This window comes from Balaenoptera ricei, chromosome 14, assembly GCF_028023285.1.
Source record: "Balaenoptera ricei isolate mBalRic1 chromosome 14, mBalRic1.hap2, whole genome shotgun sequence".
Taxonomy (NCBI): Eukaryota; Metazoa; Chordata; class Mammalia; order Artiodactyla; family Balaenopteridae; genus Balaenoptera; species Balaenoptera ricei.
In genome coordinates this window covers 65,360,296-65,379,617 of record NC_082652.1, presented here as the reverse complement: position 1 = coordinate 65,379,617, position 19,322 = coordinate 65,360,296, and the positions used below count along the sequence as shown (strand labels likewise).

Sequence of the window (19,322 nt, the reverse complement as noted above, 5' to 3'; positions counted from 1 at the left end):
TAAATTAGAATTAGGAAACCTCAAAAAGGAAGTGACAGAACTCAGAAAAAATTTAAAAGAAATGAAAATATAGTGTCAAAAATGAAGATGAAACTGTAAGGAATACAAGAGTGAATAAACACAACAGTAAATACTTGAAGAGAAATAGAAGGTTGGATGTAAGAAAAATAATTTAAAAAATCCAAAAGGAGTAAAATAAAAAGATAAAAAGGATTCATGACATAGTGACTAAAATTGAAACTACAAAAGAAGATTCCTGAACATAATAGGTGTCCCTAAAGAAGAAAACCAAAGCGAGGAAACAGAATAAGCACTAAAAAATATGATTCAGAAAATTTTCCCTTAAAAAAAATTTAAATCACATATTTAAAGAGACTATTGACCAACACTAAAATATATTCTAGTAAAGTGATTGGATTTTAAAGGAAAAAACCACATTACTTGAGTATATAGACAAAAAGAACAAGTGACTTATAAGGAAAAAAACATTATATCATAATTAGGTTTTTCAAAAGCAGTATTTCATGCCAGATGAGAAAGGAGAGACTTACTTACTAAAGAAAGAAGGTATGAGCCAAGGATTTTATATCCAGCAAATGAACTTTTAAGTATAAAGGGCACCAACTCTTATGTACATGGAGAGCTCAGGAAATTGTATTCCCAGGAGGCTTTTCTTAGGAATTTACTTGATGGTGAGCTAGACGTAGAGAGACATTGACATGTCTGGTGGTGGGCACTAAACAGTCAGTTACTTGTAAAGCTAAGATTGAATGTATGCTAAGAGGGAACAAGTACATATACTCTTTATGTTCTGACAATATAGGCATATAGACCAATTGTAAAAAATGAGAGAAGGAGGAAAGCATATGCTGTTTTTTCTCATCTTTTCAGAAATCATACTGATGGCATTTTTAATGGATGTTTCACTAATACTGTTCCATATATGTGGAGTAAAAAAAAAGAGTAATTACTGTTTTTCCTTACATCCTTAAGTTTCTTGAGATGAAAGTGAGGAGATATAGATATAAGTTTTAGTAAAAAAAACTCTTACAATCCAAATTCAGGAAGTTGAAATAAATTTGACTTAGAAGTATCAGTATGAACACACACACACACACACACAAGCTAAGTTTGTACTGCTATTTGCAATTCAAATTTATTTCAAATTCTATCTATCGATCATCTGTCATCTATCTATCTGTCTATCTATCATCTATCTATCTATCCATCAATCTATATATCTATCTAATCTATCTATCCCTAGCACCCAGATTGTGGTCTTGGAATATCATCTCTCACTTAAAAAAATAAAACAAGAATTCTTAGAGAAATGGCTCGTTTTTTTTTTTTTGTCTGAAACAAAAAAGAAAAATTATGAGATGAGCTTAGAACATCTTATCACACCAGATAGCCAAGAAGCTACCAAAGCGTACTATGTTATATAAAACCATTGGGATTGTATAAAAAAGTTTCAGGAACCAACTTGAAGAGACTCCAGCTGGCCACAGATGGGCCAATTTGAGCTTCAATAATGATAATAATTGCAGTGGGCTAAAACCTTTCAAATATGTTTGTCCATGAGTTCAAAATACTATTAAAAAAACCACTTGGTCACTTTTGGAGGGTGATAGGAAAATAAAAGGAAGAATCAAATATTTTTCCTGTTTTTCTTATATCATCTGTGCCATGAGGTATCCAAAGAGAAGACAAGGGAAAGCACCTCTGTATGAAAGCATGCCAAACTAATCAATGAAGGTAATGACAAGATTAAAACATCACAACTTTTTGGTCACTAATACATGAATAGATTTCTGCATTAAGCATCAATAGCTGTTAACATAACAGAGAGACAATCAGATATTATGTGCCTCTTGATGAATGGCTACAAGTCTACCTACAACCTGAATCCAGCTATCTTTGGATCCTGTTCTGAATCTAGCTGCCAATTTTCAGAGAAGCCTGAGGACAGAGGAACACGTTGAACTGCACCATGAGTATGCATCCAGCAGCATCCACACTGGGGGCAGCTCTGCAGGTCAAATAGCTCAGGTTCTTCAAAAGGTACATGTAAAGAAAAAGTAAGGAATGGAAGGGACACATGTGGACTCAAAGAGTCCTAAAAGCATATCAAGGTTTTTTAACTCTACATACTTCAGTGATAAAACCATAAAGAAGTGCACGGAAGTAATTACCGTAAAAGTCAGGAGACATCTGGAGGAGGGCTTGGCTGTGTTGGGATGAAGAACACCGGGGGCACTTCTGGGATAGCTTGATGGGTTCTATTTTTTGACTGGGTGGTGATTATTGAGGATTGACCTTACAGTAATTCGTGAAACCATATTTTGTGTGGTTTCTGTATCAGTGATCTATTTTTACAATGTAAGTTTTTAAAAATGAAATGAAATATCCCCAGATACCCAGAGAGCCCTTAGGGGCCTCACAGTTATTGCTAAACATACACATTTCCTTGGTCACCACAAACACAAGAGTGTATAACCTACACCTTCCTAAGCCAAAGCCTTTGGCTCTGGCAGAAAGGAAAGCAGAACCTCTATCCCTAGCTGTGTGTGTCCATCACCACCCACCCTAGCTGGAATCAAGATGTGTCTGTGACTGGTTACATGTGGGAGGGTGGGAGTGGGTGACAGAGGGAGCAATGGAATAGACATCTTGCTGCAATGGGGAAGATTCATTTAGTTAAGGGAAATATATTTCAGTGTTTTGAGTCAAGATAAGAGCAAACTGTTAGGCACAGTCTCTATTAGGATTGTCACAGATATTGGAGGGAAATAAATAATACATCTATTTTGGGGTGCAGTGATGACATTTACAAGGTGCCAACAGCCCCCACACGTTCTCATCCGTGAAACTTCCAAGGCTCTCCTCGGCATCCATGTGGCCACGTCACTTCCTTTGACGTCATTTGTTTTCTGCTGTTCTTCTTTACTTTCTCTCATCCCTCCAAGGTAAAGAGCTTTTTCTGGGCTCCCAAGTCATTACCCTTCCTTCCCCCCAAGCTCTTAGAACATGAGTGTGTTGGACTTGGGGAGCTTTGAGCAGTAGTGAGAGAGTGTGGCAGAACAGGGAAACAATCAGACTGGGAGTCAGGCCTTGGACTCTAGGCTGGGTTCCACCATTAATTAGTAAGCCACCTGAGTATGGACGATTCATTTCATCTCCCTGAGCTGAGTTTTATCAGTTGTAAACTGGGGGACTTGAGCTATAAGCTTTCTACTAACAAGCTATAAGCTTTCTATAACTTGAGCTATAAGCTTTCTATAGCTTTTCCAAAATAACAGAGTTGAAAGACTCTTTGGCATCAAGAAAAAAAAACAAATTACCAAGTGTGACATCACCAAGATTATCATCCATGAAAAAAAGTACTTGACTAAGAGTTAGCATGTATGTACTGAGTTTTAATTCCAGCCATGCCCTTAATAACTGTGTATTTTAAAAGTCCTTTATCTTGTTGAGCCTGTTTCCTCATGCTAAGATACAAATAACAACCATGTTTCAGGGTGTTTTAAGACTTTAAATGCAAACGAGAAGACAAATTACAGACTAGGAGAAATATTTGCAAGTCACATCCCCAATAAAAACCTTATATCTAGAATATATAAGAAAAAATATCAAAACTCAGCATTAAAAAAATCTAATTAGAAAATAGGTAAAATACATGCACAGACATTCTACTGAAGAGGATGTACAAATAAATGCATGAAAAGATGTTCAACATTATTAGCCATTACAAAAATGCAAGCTTAAACCACGAGTTATCACTACAAACCTATCAGAATGGCTAAAATGAAAGGTTGTGATAACATCAAATACTGGTGAGGATGCAAAGAAACTAGATCATTCACACATTGTTAGTAGAAATGTAAAATGGTATAACCACTCTGAAAAATAGTTTGGCAGTTCCCTTCAAAACTAAAAATGGATTTACCATATAACCCAGTAATTGGTGATTTGGGCAATTTTCCCAGAGAAATTAAAATTTATTTTCACATAGGTTCTTGTATATGAATGTCCATAGTAACTTTATTTGTTACTACAAAACAAAACAACACACAATGTTCGGGGTATGTCACAGGAATACAGGAGCCAATGGAAAGAACTTCCAATGGCCATAGCTATAATAATTTGCTCAACAAAATAAAATATATAAATATAACATTATTAATATAATGATAATATAATAAATATAATTGCATAATTTCATTTATGTAACATTCTTGAAATAAAAAAAAAAAATTTGTAGAGATGGAGCACACCTTATTGGTTGCCAGGGATTAGAGATGGTGAGGGAGAAGGGAGGTTAGCAAGAGGGAGATGTTTGCGGTGGTGGAACAACTGAGTATCTTGATTGTGGTGGTGGTTAGGTAGGGCTCTACAGGTGACAAAATTGCATAGATCTGTGCAAACACACTCATGCACACAAATAAGTTCATGGTAAAATCTGAATAAGCTCTATGAATTGTACCAAGGTCAATTTCTTGGTTTTGATATTGTACTATGAGTGTATGGGATGTTGACATGGGGTGCAGAGAGGGAGTTGGGAGAGGATTACACTGTATTTTCTTGTCTATTCCTCAGCATCCTCCTATGAATCTATAATTATTTCAAAATAAAAGTTCCAAAAGTCTTTGGAAAATTGTAGACCCATCAGATGTCTATTAGCTTAGCAAGTTATATTCATGGGGATGTGACACTGAAACTAGCTGATGATTTCATACAAGGCTGTTGTCTGGTATGTTAGTCAGGGTTCTCCAGAGACACAGAACCAATAGGAGATATCTATTGTCTATCTATCATCTCTCTCTCTCTCTCTCCCTCTCTCTCTCTATCATTTATTAGGAAGAATTGACAATGTAGGCTGAGAAGTCCCATAATCTGCCCTCTGCAAGCTGGAGACCCAGGAAAGCCAGTGGTGTAATTCATCCCCAGTCTGAGACCTGAGAACCAGCATAGCCAATGGTGTAAATCCCAGTCCAAGGGCAGGAGAAAATGAGATGAAATGTCCCAGCTCAATAGTGAGGCAGGCAAAACAAGGGACAGTTTTCTCCCTTCTCCTCTTGTTCTACTCAGGCCCTCAACTTATTGAATGGTGCCCATCCACATTGGGTTGGGCAGTCTTCTTTACAGAGTCCACGTATTCAAATGCTAATCTCATTTAGAAACACATTCACAGACTTACCCAGAAATAATGTTTAATCTGGGCACCCCATGGTCAGTCAAGCTGACACATAAAATTAACCATCACATCTGGTCTCACTGTTTCCTTCCAATTGTTTAGTTTGGGAATGGATTTGGGATCTTCTGGAGTATATGGTCTTACTGACTAAAATAAGAGAAGTCTTGGGAGACTGGCCTTGGAGGCCTCAGGGGCAAGGGCAGCATGGATGATCTGAGTAAGAGGGAGGCAGAGATTATCTCTACCTTTCATAGTTGCACAGTATATCTTGAAATTTTTCTTTTTTAGGTTTTATTCTCACAAAACCACTTTTGTGAGAATGTGAAAAAGATGTCTATATGGGGCAGATGCCACCCCAAGGGTGCACAACTTGACAAGGAACGAACATGCAGGCTAGATTTCAGCTCCCACTTTCTTTCTCAGCCAGGTCACCTTATGCAGGGAACGACCTGTACAACCTTACATGGCAGCCCTGGCTGAGGATTATACTCTGTCACATGTGAAGTTATTAAGAAGAGTTACCAAATGAGTGATTTGAGACATGTTTGTGGGTGTGGCCATGAGACTTCCTTGAGGAAGTAGGGTTTGAATTGACCTTAAAAAGATGGGTAGAATTTAGATAGGCAGAGAGTGAAAGGAGGAAGTTCATGATCTAGATTTGCTTGAAAAAAGCTCAATGAGGCCTTGTCTTGCTCATCCTTACATTTTAGGTACTTGGCAATGTGCAGATAGGAAAGAAAAGAAGTAAGGAAGGAAAGAAGGAAGGAAGGAAGGAAGAAAGGAAGGAAGAAGGGAAGAAAAAAAAGAAAAGAAGAAAAGAAAAGCTTGATTATATGTCTTCATGATTCTATTTTTTTTTTCATTAATTTCCTCCATATCTTCACTTCCTCATATTAGGATAGGATAGATTATGCTGAGGATAGACAGCCCCAAAGTGTCATTGGCTCTACACAACAGATGAAGTTGGGAACTAAAGGTAGGGCTTGTTTGGAAGGTACAAAAATGACAGAATTGGAGACTTAGACTTGGAAGGCACTGCAGGTATCATTAAGAGTTTACCTTCCCATTTTAGAGTAAGCAAGTGAGACTCAAAGTAGTTCTGCTCCTGGGTATAGAATTTTTTAGTGACCAAGTGGAAATACATTACAGATCTCTTGACTTTTATTCCAGTGCTTTATCCACTGAAAAGAGGAGAATTAAGGTAAAAGATCAAGCTTAGTAATGATAGAATATGTGAGGTTTCTAACTTTTGAGATTTTAATGTTTCTCATTTGTTACTTCCTAATTTTAGCATATATGAATGTGACTAACATTTTGGCACCAGTTTTTCCTTTAATGAATCCTGGAAACAAAAACTCTCATGACTTTAGGAAAGTGTCTTGCCACAGCTTTTATAAGAATTAAAAACCTGGATTTTGGCATTTCCAATAAAAGTGAATTAGTAATAATGGACAATGGAAATGCACACCACTGTTGCCACCTTCCTAATCCCTTTCACACCCATTCATTATCTCATCTGACCTATAAGGAGCCTTTTAGGACTTGGGCAAATCCTTTAGCTTTTCACATCCGATTGTCCTCACTCCCTATCACATGTGTAACAGGTTAAAATTTTTGAAGTATTTCCACTTTTCTACTAGTCTCCTCCCCCCAATTCAGGCAGCTAGGCTGGTTTGTGCTCATCCCCTCAGGGCATGTAGCTGACAGCAAAAAAGCAGAGGGGAGAAAAATTTTTAAAAACTTTTTTTCTGGCTTTTCAGTTTCAAACGACTAGAAACTAGGGAAATAGAAAAGACAGGAGCACAAAGACACAGTTTGGAAGAAGCTGGAGCTAGGCTTTCTGAAAAGTCCCCTCTTTCCTTCCCCTCCAGGTTAGAAAAGAATTCCTAGGTCTGGAACTAAGGATCGACTATGCTGGTAGAACTAAAAATTAATAAACTGACCTTCAAAGAACTTAAATTTTAACATTCCTTTCAGCCATCTATTTGTAGACCAAGATTTGTACCAGCTACATGTATGAACATATCTGACTGTCTTGACAATCTCTGTCAGCACATCACTACTCTGTGGACTGATGAAAAATCCTAAAAGTTGAGCCAATCAATTTCATGGCAACAGCTTTGTCCCTACATGAGAAGCTGGTGGGAGGAGATTAGGGGCATTCCTGGAAGTCCTTGCTGATTTCAGAAATGCCAACAGTCTAATGAAAGAAAAAGGACTATATAATGCTTTAAATTCTCCTGGTTCAGTGCAAGATAGTTGGCAGAGGAGAGGGAAAAGAGGGCAAATTCTACTTTGACAGAGTTTGCTGACTAAATTCTCTGAGTCTCAGGAGACTATCTAAAGAATTAGGACTCCAACCATCCCGGAGGCTGCCCTAATAATCTACTCTTGAAGACCTATTCATTCCACTAGATTTCAGTTATTCCACTGTGCTTGCTGCAAATACCAAAAGTCATAATAAATGTCACGAGTGGGTCAGGTTAATGGTTAGGGACGCAGAGCTGCTTATAACATTTCCTACTTACCTTGCTGGCTTTTTAAAGCGGTGCATCAGAAGATAAAGAAAGAACCAAAAAATATGTAAATGTATGTATGTTTACAAGTTCTCAAAGTAGAATGTGCAACTTACACTTTTAAAAGGAGTTTTAAAACCTATTTCTGAATATAAACTAAAAATTAGAACAGAAGGAGTAGGAAGAGAAGAAAGTGCCACCTCAAGGGCTCCACCTTTCTTCTGACACCTCATCACTCTTCTACCACTTGCCATATTCTGCTTAGAATTATAGTTCATCTTCCACATGCAGACCTTGTAAGTTCCTTCAGAGCAAGGATTGTGTATTCCTGGACACTGCCCTTAGGGTCTTGCTCAGACCGGTAGGCTTTGGATAGGTGATCAGTAACTGCCTGTGGTTGATTAAATAGCCTTTCCTAACACTCCAGTCAAAGTTTAAGGCCAGCCAGAGATCCATCCTTCAGCTATCAAACAACATGGGATATTTAGTAAGAAGGCCTTAACCCCCAACCATAATGTTCTTCTAAAATTTTAGGATAGGATGGGTCTCCAACATCTTACACTACATTTGGATTGCTTTCAGCAGAGTTCTGACTGGTTCTTTGAATCAATCTTGGCTTTATGTCCAGGTGTAATATATTCTGAACAGTAACCCTGTAAATCAGACTCAAATCTTGCTCACAATGTACTTCCCAGAATCATACAAAAGGCAGAAATTTGGTAAGAATTTTCTCAATGATTCTATATCCAGTTGGTGTGAGCAAAGACCCCCAAATGCTATTAAACTCCTTAGTGATGTGAACCAGATGGAAAATAAAACAAAAGAATTCACAACTCATGTTAGACTGAATTGAATGTCTTTAATTTCACACAATGAATAACATATGAATAGGATTAACTTTTTTTTTTAATAGTTAAGTGCTCTATACTGTGCTAACCTGATCTGGTAGCGAAAAAGACTGAGCTTTCTTTTAGAAAAAATGTTTAAAACCCAACATCTAAGACCATGGAGGAGCATGACAGTAAAGCATGCCAGATGTATCTACGCCTCAAATAACAGCAAGTCCATGTTCATTTTAAATGTACAAAAATGCTTTATGAATAAAAACTGTTACAAAAAGAACATTTCAAACAATGTACAATTTTTCTTGCCTCTATATTCAATAAAATACAAATACATTTTTTGTTCTAAAATATGTTTACATACAATCAAAGTAGAACATGCAAATTACACTTTAAAAAAGGCTTTTAAAAACCACTTATGAATACAAACTAAAAATTAGCCAGCACGACTTGTAAGACAATCTTGTGCCCCATTTTTTTCTTTTGAAATATATATATACATATTTAACACATCATGTGCATTTATTATTTAAGAAATAGATTTTTTTTAAAAAAGGAAGAAAAAGAAAGACACCAACCTAAGCTGGAACTGCCCTTCTGTGTTGACCAGTGGCAGCTCTTTTCAATTTTCCCCCCTTTAGTGTTTATTATACCTGGGCAAGTGGGCAAGAGATATCCAGGAAGTTTCTTCCTTGGTTGATATGTGCTTCTAAGACTGTTCCCCAAGTGACTGAGTCCAAGAAGGGAGGCAGACTCATCAGTAGGGCAAACCCTCCAAGAAACAAGAGGCAGGGAGAGCCTGGTATCGTGGAAAGAAACTTTAAAAAACTCCAAGAAAATGCTACGGTATATTACAGTTCGAGTTTCTAGGCACTGTGATGACATTATCTGTAAGCTCTGGCATGTGGACCATTGTGATACTATAGGGTAGTGTTGAGAATAATGTCTATATTTATCTACTTTTACATAATGTGAAGGACTGAAAATCCTGCAATGTAACACTTAAATGGCTTTTGAGGCATTTCGGCTTCTGCCACCCACCCCCCCTCTCCATGCTACAGTTGGCATTTAAAGGCTTTGGAAATATATGTATAGACTTTAGACAGTTCCCAGGTAAATCTTCCTAGTGGTAGGGAAAAAATATTCTCCAAAAGCTCATTATCTGAATATTGTCGGGTAATAAGCTGTAGGAGTGGGATTTTCTACTTAAGTCCTAAAACCAAATCCTTTATGATCTCCATGTAGTACATCACCTTATACTATAATTCTGTCACCACTTGCTTATCATATTTATAGACCCAGCAATGCCCAGAACACAAACTCCGACTGCCGTCGACCGTGGCCTCCCACTCCGGACAGCAGCCAAGTTAACAGGCTAAACCTGTCGGCCCTCAGTCACCTAGTCGGGGCTGTCAGTGGCTGTTGAGTCCCAGGCCTGCCAGGTCACGAGCCAGCCCAGACACGCCCTCCTTTCCTTTGACCCGTCTTCCTCGGGCTGTTGCCGGAGCAGTGCTGTTAGAGGAAGTTAAACTCTGTTCCTCTCGTTTGAGATGAGGGGCTGAAAAGCAAGTGGCTCCCCAGCCACTTAGGAAGGTGGATCAGAGACCCATCATCACCTTCAAGGTGGTTTTTATACAGATTTCATTCTTTGCTCACCCCTAATCAGATTCCCTATAAGTGGGTTCATGCCTGCTTGCTGAAGGCAAGTATTCCAGGAAACAGAAAAGAAAACGAAGGAATTTCTCTTATTATGAAATACTTTTGGATCTGTTTATGGAGCTTCATGCATCCCAAATGACATTTTCTCTAAATAAATATGCAGCCACAGAAGGCAGCGTTGGGTGGCTAGAGACCTCCACAACGTGGATCAGGAGACCTGGGTTCTCATCCTTGTTCTGCAACCAGCCAGATGTGAAACGAGACTGGCCCAATGTTGAGTCTGGACAGGAGAGGAGAGGCTAATGCAAAGTGGGTAGTTGGAAAATGAGGAAATGGTCATACTAATAAGATGGGTTAGGTTAATGGAAAGCAAAAGAAAAAATAAAAGTAATGTGATACTGAGGGAGGAGCTTGATGGGAAAGAGGGGAAGCCCTGCAGGTGACTGGACTTGCTTCCACCTCCAAACAGCGGGTTAGCCTGTCTCAGTTTTGCTCCTCTGCAGTTTTCCAATCTATCCTTAGGATCATAAATGTAGAGGATTTGCATTTGACTCACATGACAACTGTAGAACTGAATTTATGTATAAGGTGCAAGTCTGCTGTATCTCTCCTGGAATACCTTTCGCTGGTTTGGAAATTCTAATGTATCCTAGAGTTATTTGAAATTTCTCACCTACTAGAGGTTAATGCCAATTAAGCTTTAGGTCCTTCCTTAAGAAGCTTAGAGAGTGCCAGCTTATTCCCCTCTGCAGGAAGATTTAGTCTGCTCACAGATTTGGGTGGGGAAAGAGTACAACACTGGAAGGAAGAGGGGCAAAAGAAAGAATGAAATCAATTATTTTCAAAATCCAACAAGGGAGAAACCACTTTATGGCCTAATTGGAATGAAAATGGTTGCTCTTTCATAGCAATGGTGGGGTGCGTGGGGCTAACTTAAACCTTCCTCTTGAGTGACTTTGGAACCACTCAGACATGGCTTGGGAATGACAAATTGAAAGTGGTTGGTTTGATTTTGCTGTTCAACCTGTATGAAATGCCAAAGGTCAACCTAGGTCACAAACTGAGTATCTATGATATAAGCTTTGAAGAACAGGAGAATGCACTCCTTTAAACTTACATATTGCTGGGATTAAATGCAACTGACCTAGTGGCAGCACATGATGTGAAGTCTGTGGTGACAGTGCAGAACAGGATGACTCTGTGGGTAATTTCAACCAACTGGTGGTGCCATGACAGAGCACTGATGTTTGCAAGCATATTAACTTGGGATTTTAAAGTTTACTCCCATAGATAACCCATCCCTTATTCTCCTACGTTCCCAACAAAAATCCTTCTTTCTCTAAGGAAATAATGTTGTGTTCTGAAGTAATAATATGATTTCCTGCCATTTGCAACTTCCTGTAAAGAAACTTAATTTGGAGGTAAACCAGATATTCTAATTCCCATTAGAAAATTTAATTCTGTCTCCCAGTGTCTCTCTTTTTATAATCTATCATACCAGGTATTTGATGTCTTAGGAAAGGTAAGGGGAGGAGTGAGGGAGGAAATTGAAAATACTTTGAAATTTCCACATCTGACTTTTAGAAAACATCTATGGCAATGGAATGACTTCATATTCATTCTGAGTTTCTTAACATGTTTAACTTGGGCTGTGGAGGTGGATAATAGAGACGGAATATCTGTCCACGCTAAACCAATGGCTAGAGTACAACTTGGATGAGAAATGTACAGTCGAAACTGACCATTTAAAAGACGATTTGTCACACACAGTTTGCATCCATGCAGACTGATAGATTTATAATTACATTATGTACAAAATGTTTCAGTTTATTAAGGCAACCACAACTTGGATACTTTGTCCAAGGTGGCGTGATACTATTGGAGTGGTGACACCCTTTGAGCATTTTCTTTCTTTCTTTTTTTTTTTTTCCCAGATAAGAACACTTACTCCCATTTGCTTTTATGAAAAGAGACAATGTACTTCTATTGTCTTTCTGTTCCCTTTTTTCAATGACCTTTGATAGTTACTTGTATAAAAAAAAAAAAAAAATCCACATACCAAGGCATTGCTAGACACTTGTCTTTCTGGTGGGTCTGGGGTTTCAATTTTTGGTGATTTGTCAGCTATTCCATTTTCTATGGGGCATTAAAACCATTTTATTCTGCCTATTCTTTGCTGATATGTTTTAAGTATAAAAATAACCTGGTTGACACCTGGGTCAACGTATCTTCGGCTGCTCTAAATCACTTATTTTTAAAAGGCTCTATCGATACTAAGTATTTGTTTCACAATGACTGAAATTCAAAGCCAAATTCCTTGGGACAGCATGCCAAGGGTGAACATTACAACACAGGTAAGGTTTACATTATTTAGGTGTGTACCAAGTTAAAGAAGGCAGCAAGTAAGTTAACGAAAAGGTATATGGAAGTACAATGGGCAAAGAAAAAGTAGGAACAGATGATTCTAAAAATCAGTGTATGTGTAATAGAGGAGACACACAGAAGAATATGGATGCATGTCTAAGGTTGCCTATCACTACAATTCCACCCTCTGATGACATGAGTCCCTCTGAGAAACTGTGTTGTTAACATAAAGATTCAGGTCACCTGAAGGTGATGTTGGTGCCCCAAAGCCTAGCCGAGCTTGAAAAACCAAAAGAAATAAAAACCAATTAAATGAAAGTGGCTTACAACAAAGCCAGCTGAGAAATTTGCGGCTTTTCTCCCCTTGGAATGTTTCCTAATTGAGGGCGTTCCCCTTTCAATTTTCCTGGCCAGCAAATGCAACGGAATCAAAGGGCGCACCTTGGATGCGGGAGGTCTGGCGGCTGTCGGAGAGCACCACCATCCTTCTCCTCCCTGATGGGTCTCGTGCTGCCTGTCAAGGATCTAGCCATACTGAAGTGCCCCTTGGCCGGGAACTGCTGTAAAGCACAGACACACTTCTTTTGAAGACGTTCCCCTGCTTTGCTTTCCCAAGAGCTCCTGAAGGCTCAACCCCGTCATCTGGCCCGAGTCTGCCTGCCCAGCGTCGGGAGAGAAGGGCATTCGGACCCAGCCCCGGCTCACTGCACTTCCAACGCGTCAGTCTCCCCAGCCCCAGGTTCTGACGCCCAGGCCCACCCTAGGGAAGGACATCGCTCTCACTCCCTCGCGACTTCCTCTGCCTTTTGGCCTTCACCTCCTCTTCCTGGGGAAGGGGCTGCTGCGTGGGCGGCTGCTGCGGGGGCTGGGCCGCAGGCTGGGGTTTGTGTTTCCTCTTCCCGCCTCCTCTGGGGGTCTTGGGCAGAGGGGGCGGCGGGGGTGGCGGCGGCGGCGGCGGCGGCGGCGGGAGGGGCGGGGGCGGCGGCGGTGGCAGGGGAGGCGCCTCCCGGGCCATGTGGATGACCGCCTCGATGGTGGCCATGATGGTGTCTTGGCTGGCGGCCGGCTCCAAGACGAGCGGGCTCAGGCTCGGCTTCTGACCCCTTTTGCTGGGAAGGTCGATGCATTTTTCCAGCACCGGCATTTGGTCTCTGGAGTCCTCATCGAACTGCGTGGGCTGCTTCCGGGGACGCCCTCTCCTCTTCTTGACGAAGTTGTTGCCTGTCTTTGATTGTCTCTGCAGCCGCTTGGCCTTCAGGATCTTGTTCACGTGGTCCAGGTTCTTCTTGGTGGACAGAATCTTGGTGTAGTTGCACATCTTCCGCACCTCGCACTGGATGGCTTCGATCTCCCGCCGCTTGAATCGCTTCTTCAGGGAGGAGCTGGCTGCGGGAAGGGAAGAGAGAAGAAATTGATTACAGGATGCAGACTGCCTTAAACCTAGTCTTTTTAGTGACAGCTGGCATTATATTTGGCTATGAAGATTATGGAAAATTAATGCTATAACTATGACTCGGTACCCACTATTTCTTCTTTTTCCTTTATTAAAATTAAAAATAATAAAAATAAACATGGGTTGAATATTATGTGTACAAAGCATTTCATTATTTCAGTCTCTACAACAATCCCATGAAATACACTTGTTCCCATTTTTAAGTTTGGAAACTAAGGCTCACACCATGTAGGAAGATCTACCATGGAAATCAATGTCAGAATCACAATATAAATTCTCCCATTACTTTCTCCTATCATAGCTTTTATTTTTTATTCAGCCCTTTGACATTTGATCTAATTCAATTTAGCATTAGGCTATACTTCATCTTTCTGTAAAAGATGCTGAATAGAAAAAATGACAAGCAGCCCTCTGGATCAAGCAATCTGGATCATTCATTTGTAACGTCAGCCTCGAAAAAGAGGTGCCTTGACCTGAACTAGAATATCTAACCGAACCTATTATATTTCTAACCCTCCTCCAATGACAGAGGGAGGATACTTTTCAGGAACACTCAATTTGGGATGATCCCATCTCTCTAATTTTTTCCCCCAATGGTCTGGACTTGTCAGCTTGCCTGATGATGTCCAATTGACCAAGTCTTTCTTAACTAGTTCATCTTCTGGAAACCCCAAGGGAAATACCAGCCAGGTGTTTCTGAATCATTTACACCCGTGCTACTGGGCTGTTGTTTGCAAGGAGCTCTTTTCATGTCCTGGTGGCCAGATGCTTCTCTATTTTATGAGCCAAACTTCTAGTCGCAGGAAGTCCTGTACTGCCGCTACTAAATAGCCTTCAGAACTGCTTCATTTTGAAGTTCAGACACCATAAAGTGTGAATGGCTTCAAGACGTAGCAGACCTTTCCTCCTTTAGATCATTCTTTCTCCTTGTATTGTTCACTAGAGGCAAACGTGTACATACATGTGTATACACACATATACACAGGCACTCACACACATCCTGATAAGCCATCTTCACACTGGCTCCTCCCTCGGGCTACTTATAAGCTTAAGAAATGTGTCTTTAGTGCTTTGCTGCTGTGATTTACACTAAATGCTCATCCCCAAAGAAGCCCATGTAGTTGTCGTCAACCCTACGGAACGTTGCAGGCCTAAAAACAAATGTGTTTCATTTTAGCATCGTGGTTTGTTGTGTCATCCCATACTTTTTCAACTACTAGTGGACAAGCAGAATAAATATCTTAAGGGAGATGAGGAAAAAATGCTGAAAACAAAGACACTGCTGTCACTTACTCTTGGGCACTCCTGCTTGGTTCTTTCCCTGCTTTTCCCCATTTCTCTCTCATGTTGTGCCCGACACAGATCTCCCAGAAGGGTTTATTTGAAGTTATTTATGCCACAAGTTTCATGGAGTGGGAAGCTCTGAGTTTCACAGGACAGGCCAAAATGGTACTGCTTTTGGCCAAAGGTCATTGTGAGACTTACTGTGCAATGAATAACTACTGAGCAATCTTTAAAATAAGTTATAAAGATCAAAATAGAACAAAGCCAGAGTGAGCTTCTGGCTACAAAAATAAAATTTTTGTACTTAGTGTTGTAAAAGGAAAAGCTTGCTTGATTTTAAGTTTTCAGATGCAGAGACCGACTTTTGTTGGTCTTTATGTCCCTCACAGGGCATAGCATGGTGCCTTGTACATGGAAGGGATTTAAAAACTGTTTCTCCACTGATGAATTACACTGATTGTTGCTGCCTTATAATCATATTCTTCTCTAAAGGAGTTTTAGTTTGGATTTTTAAATCGACCATTGCAAATATAGTGACACTAAGAGCAGGTCTCCATGTCAGAGCTAAGCCATTTACCTTGTCCACAGAGTTCATGAGGAAATGAAAACTAGTCAGAAATACCCCACAAAACTTTTGGCATTATTCCAAATAAAAGTTCCACTTGCAGTTTACCTTCTTTTTAGTTTATATCATCCAAAGAGAAGAAAATGCTATGTGACACATAATACAGCATGCAGGTACAAAGTAAATCATTTTGGGCAATTAGTTGGCAATGTTTGACTGAGTAAAGCTTGACTGGAAAACTCCGTGCGCTGAGCTGGAGATCATTTGGGGCAAATACAACCAATGGATATTTCTTCTCAGTACTTTTTTTTTTTTAGCATGAAATGTCAAACAAACAAAAAGGAACCTAGTAGATAATTCCATATTCAATAATTTGTTATATGCTGCATAATTTTTTATTAGGCCCTTGCATTGAAAAATGATTATGAAATAAACATTTATTCTGAGTACTGTAAACCTACCAAACAATACTAAAAATATCATAACCAACTCTTTTGTACCCACCATTCACATTTAATAAACATTAACTTTTTGCCATATATGCTTTATTTTTTTTTTAAGCAAGAAAACATTATAGAGTCAGCTAAGTCAGTGCTCCATCATCAATTCCATTTCCTTTCCTTTCCCTGCTTAAATTTGTACTTTTACTGCATATATGTGAACCCATATTGGTAAAAATTAAAAGTCTGAAACTACCTAATATGTATAATTCTGTAAGGAAGTAGGAACACTTGCAGAGTGTTGGCAGGAGAGCAAATTGACAGAATCATTTTGGAGAGTGATTGGGCAATAACTACTAGAGTTGAAGATGGGCGTGCCCAATGCCCCAGAGATCCCAAGGCCAGGTCACCTCTTTTGCTCATATGTAACAGGAGGCCAAGGTCATTCCCTGAAGCTCAGTGTATGTTACAGAAGACTTAAAACAATATAAATATTAATTAAAAAGATAATGAAGCACTGCGATACATTCAAACAATGGAATATTGTATACACGTCTGTTAAAAGGAATAAAATACATATAAATATATCAACATGGTTAAATCTAAAAAAAAAAACTTGAATAAAAAAAGCAAATAACAAAAGTATTTGTAAGCGTACCATTTATGTAAATTTAGAAACACACAGATCCCTTGAATTTTTATTTCGTTTTCAATATCCAGACATGAAGGTTTAAAGTGACCCCAGTGCAGATTAACTGTGAGTCAAAGACTGGGTGGATGAGACTTCAACATTTCTTCCCTCCAGAGCTACCTTACGGGACTTTATTAAGCCTCTAGAGTAGCGTTGTCCTATAGAAATTCTGCAGTGGTGGAACTGATCTATATCTATGCTGTCCCATACAGCAGCCACTAGCCACATGTGTCTACTGGGCACCTGACATATGGCAAGTGATTGAGGAATTGACTCTAAATTTAGTTTAATTTAAAGTTAAATAGCTACATGTGGTTGGTTAGTGGCTACCATAATGGGCAGCTCAGCTCTAGACCTAAGTACCACGGAATACAGAGGACACACCGAGATCCATTCAGTAAAGCACAGACTGTGGGAAGCTCAGGGCAAACAACCTGGTGCCTTCAACAAATAAGTTGAGAGGTTGGGGGGGGAGGGTGGAACTGTAAACTAAAAGAGAGAAGAGATAAAATGATCATATTTGGATACCAATTTAAACAAACTGTCAAAAGAGATATTTTATAAATTCATGGAAATTTGAATAATGTCTGGGTGTTTCTTGATATTATATAATTATTGCTAACTTTCTTAGGTGTGATAATTGCACTGTGATCATTTTTCAAAGTACCTGTCTTTTAGAAATACATACTAAATTATTAATAGATGAAATCATATGATATCATCTGGGACTGGCTTCAAAATAATAAGGGAGGGAGGAGGGGAGTGGAAGTATTCCTAAAACAAGATTGAAATGAGTTGATTATGTTGAAGCTGAGTGATGAGTACACAGAGGTTTATTATGCTATTCTGCTACTTTGGTATATACTTGCTAGTTCCATAATACATGGTTAAAAAAATATAAATGATTAGTGTCAGTAAAACATCTTTCTCAGGATCTTAGGACTGGCGGGGGGTGGGGGGGTGCTCTGGTTTTCATATTCTTGGGCTCTATTTCACCTAAATAATTTTAGAAGAATAAGAAATGTCCTCAGTAAAGGGCATGCATAATCTCCCTAGAAAACTCCTGCTGGTAGCTACTCTCCTGGCTGAATGGGAGGGAAGAATGAATGAGCACTCTGGGTTTTATGTTGTGACCAACTGCATAAACATATGTCATGGTCCAATCTCCGCTGATGGCCTCAGGTGTTAAGACTCAATATCCCTCTTTCTTTTTCACATTACAATTTTTGAGGGGTTTCACATCTACTGAACATCTGAATTTTATTTTGTCCTGTGTGTATTATCCAAATTTTCAGTGTAGGCTCATTACTTCGTGTGTGAACAGCACCAGAGTGCAGGTCAGTAGGAAGGGCTCTGGGCAGGGACAGCTGGAAACCAAGCTGAACTAGAATGAACCTCTTAGCCCCTCTGGGTCTCTCTTTCTTCATCTATTACACTGAACAGTTAGACTAGATGCTTCTGTATTTAAAGATTGCTATAATTCTTACCTATACTCATTATCTATTGCCTTACCAAGAGTGAGGTGGCTTTCTAAGACACTTATTTCATCTAATAATTTTGAAATCGTAGTGTGGCGGAGAGGAGGGCTTTGGACTTGGCAGGGTTTGATATTCACAAATCTTTCTCCTTACTGCTTATGATTTCACTGTTCCTCTAAATGTTAACAGATTTTTCTCTCTTCAAATTGTTTCATTATTAGACAGTAATTTCTGGGCTCTTGCACCAAGATTGATTCCATATTTGCTCTCCTTCCTATAATTGTCCTATATCTTGCCTGTTCTTTGTTAGCCTTAAAGAATAATTATGAGTGGCCAAGGCAAAATATGAATTCATTTATTCGTAACTCTGCAATGCAAATCATCTGGTAGACTTTTTCTGTACTTAAAATTTCCATGCAAATGATTGAGTTGGTTTTGGTCCAGATCTAGATTTTCTCTTTGCTCCCATTATCAGATGATTGGCTCATCAGCGTTTGTTGATTTTGCTACTTCTTTTATGATAATCAAACACTGGACTTATCACTGCTTTTGCACACTGACTTTATATAGATGTCATGTAAGCACTGTGAGCAAGATAAGGGCTAATGAGGCTTAGCTGTATAGAAGCTTCCTAAGAAATAGGTGCCAATGGTTTGGAGACTTTGCCCATGTGCAAGACACATTGTAGTTTTATAAAGTTTTGGATGGGTCAGAGAGGGAGGCAAATTTATCTCTAGACTAATTAGAATTTTTCTTGCTGTTTGAATTGGGAAGGTAGAGAAATATTGGGGACCGCTGAACTGCCCGGAGTGGAGTTGCCCTCCAGGTGGACAGGG

The 19,322-nt window shown here is 39.3% G+C and overlaps 1 protein-coding gene across 3 annotated transcripts in view; it reads right to left on the bottom strand.

Annotated features, from left to right (window-relative positions):
- Positions 1–8,573: 8,573 nt before the first annotated feature.
- The window catches only part of SETBP1 (SET binding protein 1), a 383,487-nt gene continuing 372,738 nt past the window's right edge, over positions 8,574–19,322 (bottom strand). For all 3 annotated transcript variants that reach the window (XM_059894183.1, XM_059894185.1, XM_059894184.1), the window contains one exon: positions 8,574–13,961. In XM_059894183.1, coding sequence (XP_059750166.1) covers positions 13,336–13,961 — 626 coding nt within the window. In that variant the 3' untranslated portion in view covers positions 8,574–13,335. The remainder of the gene's footprint in view (positions 13,962–19,322) is intronic.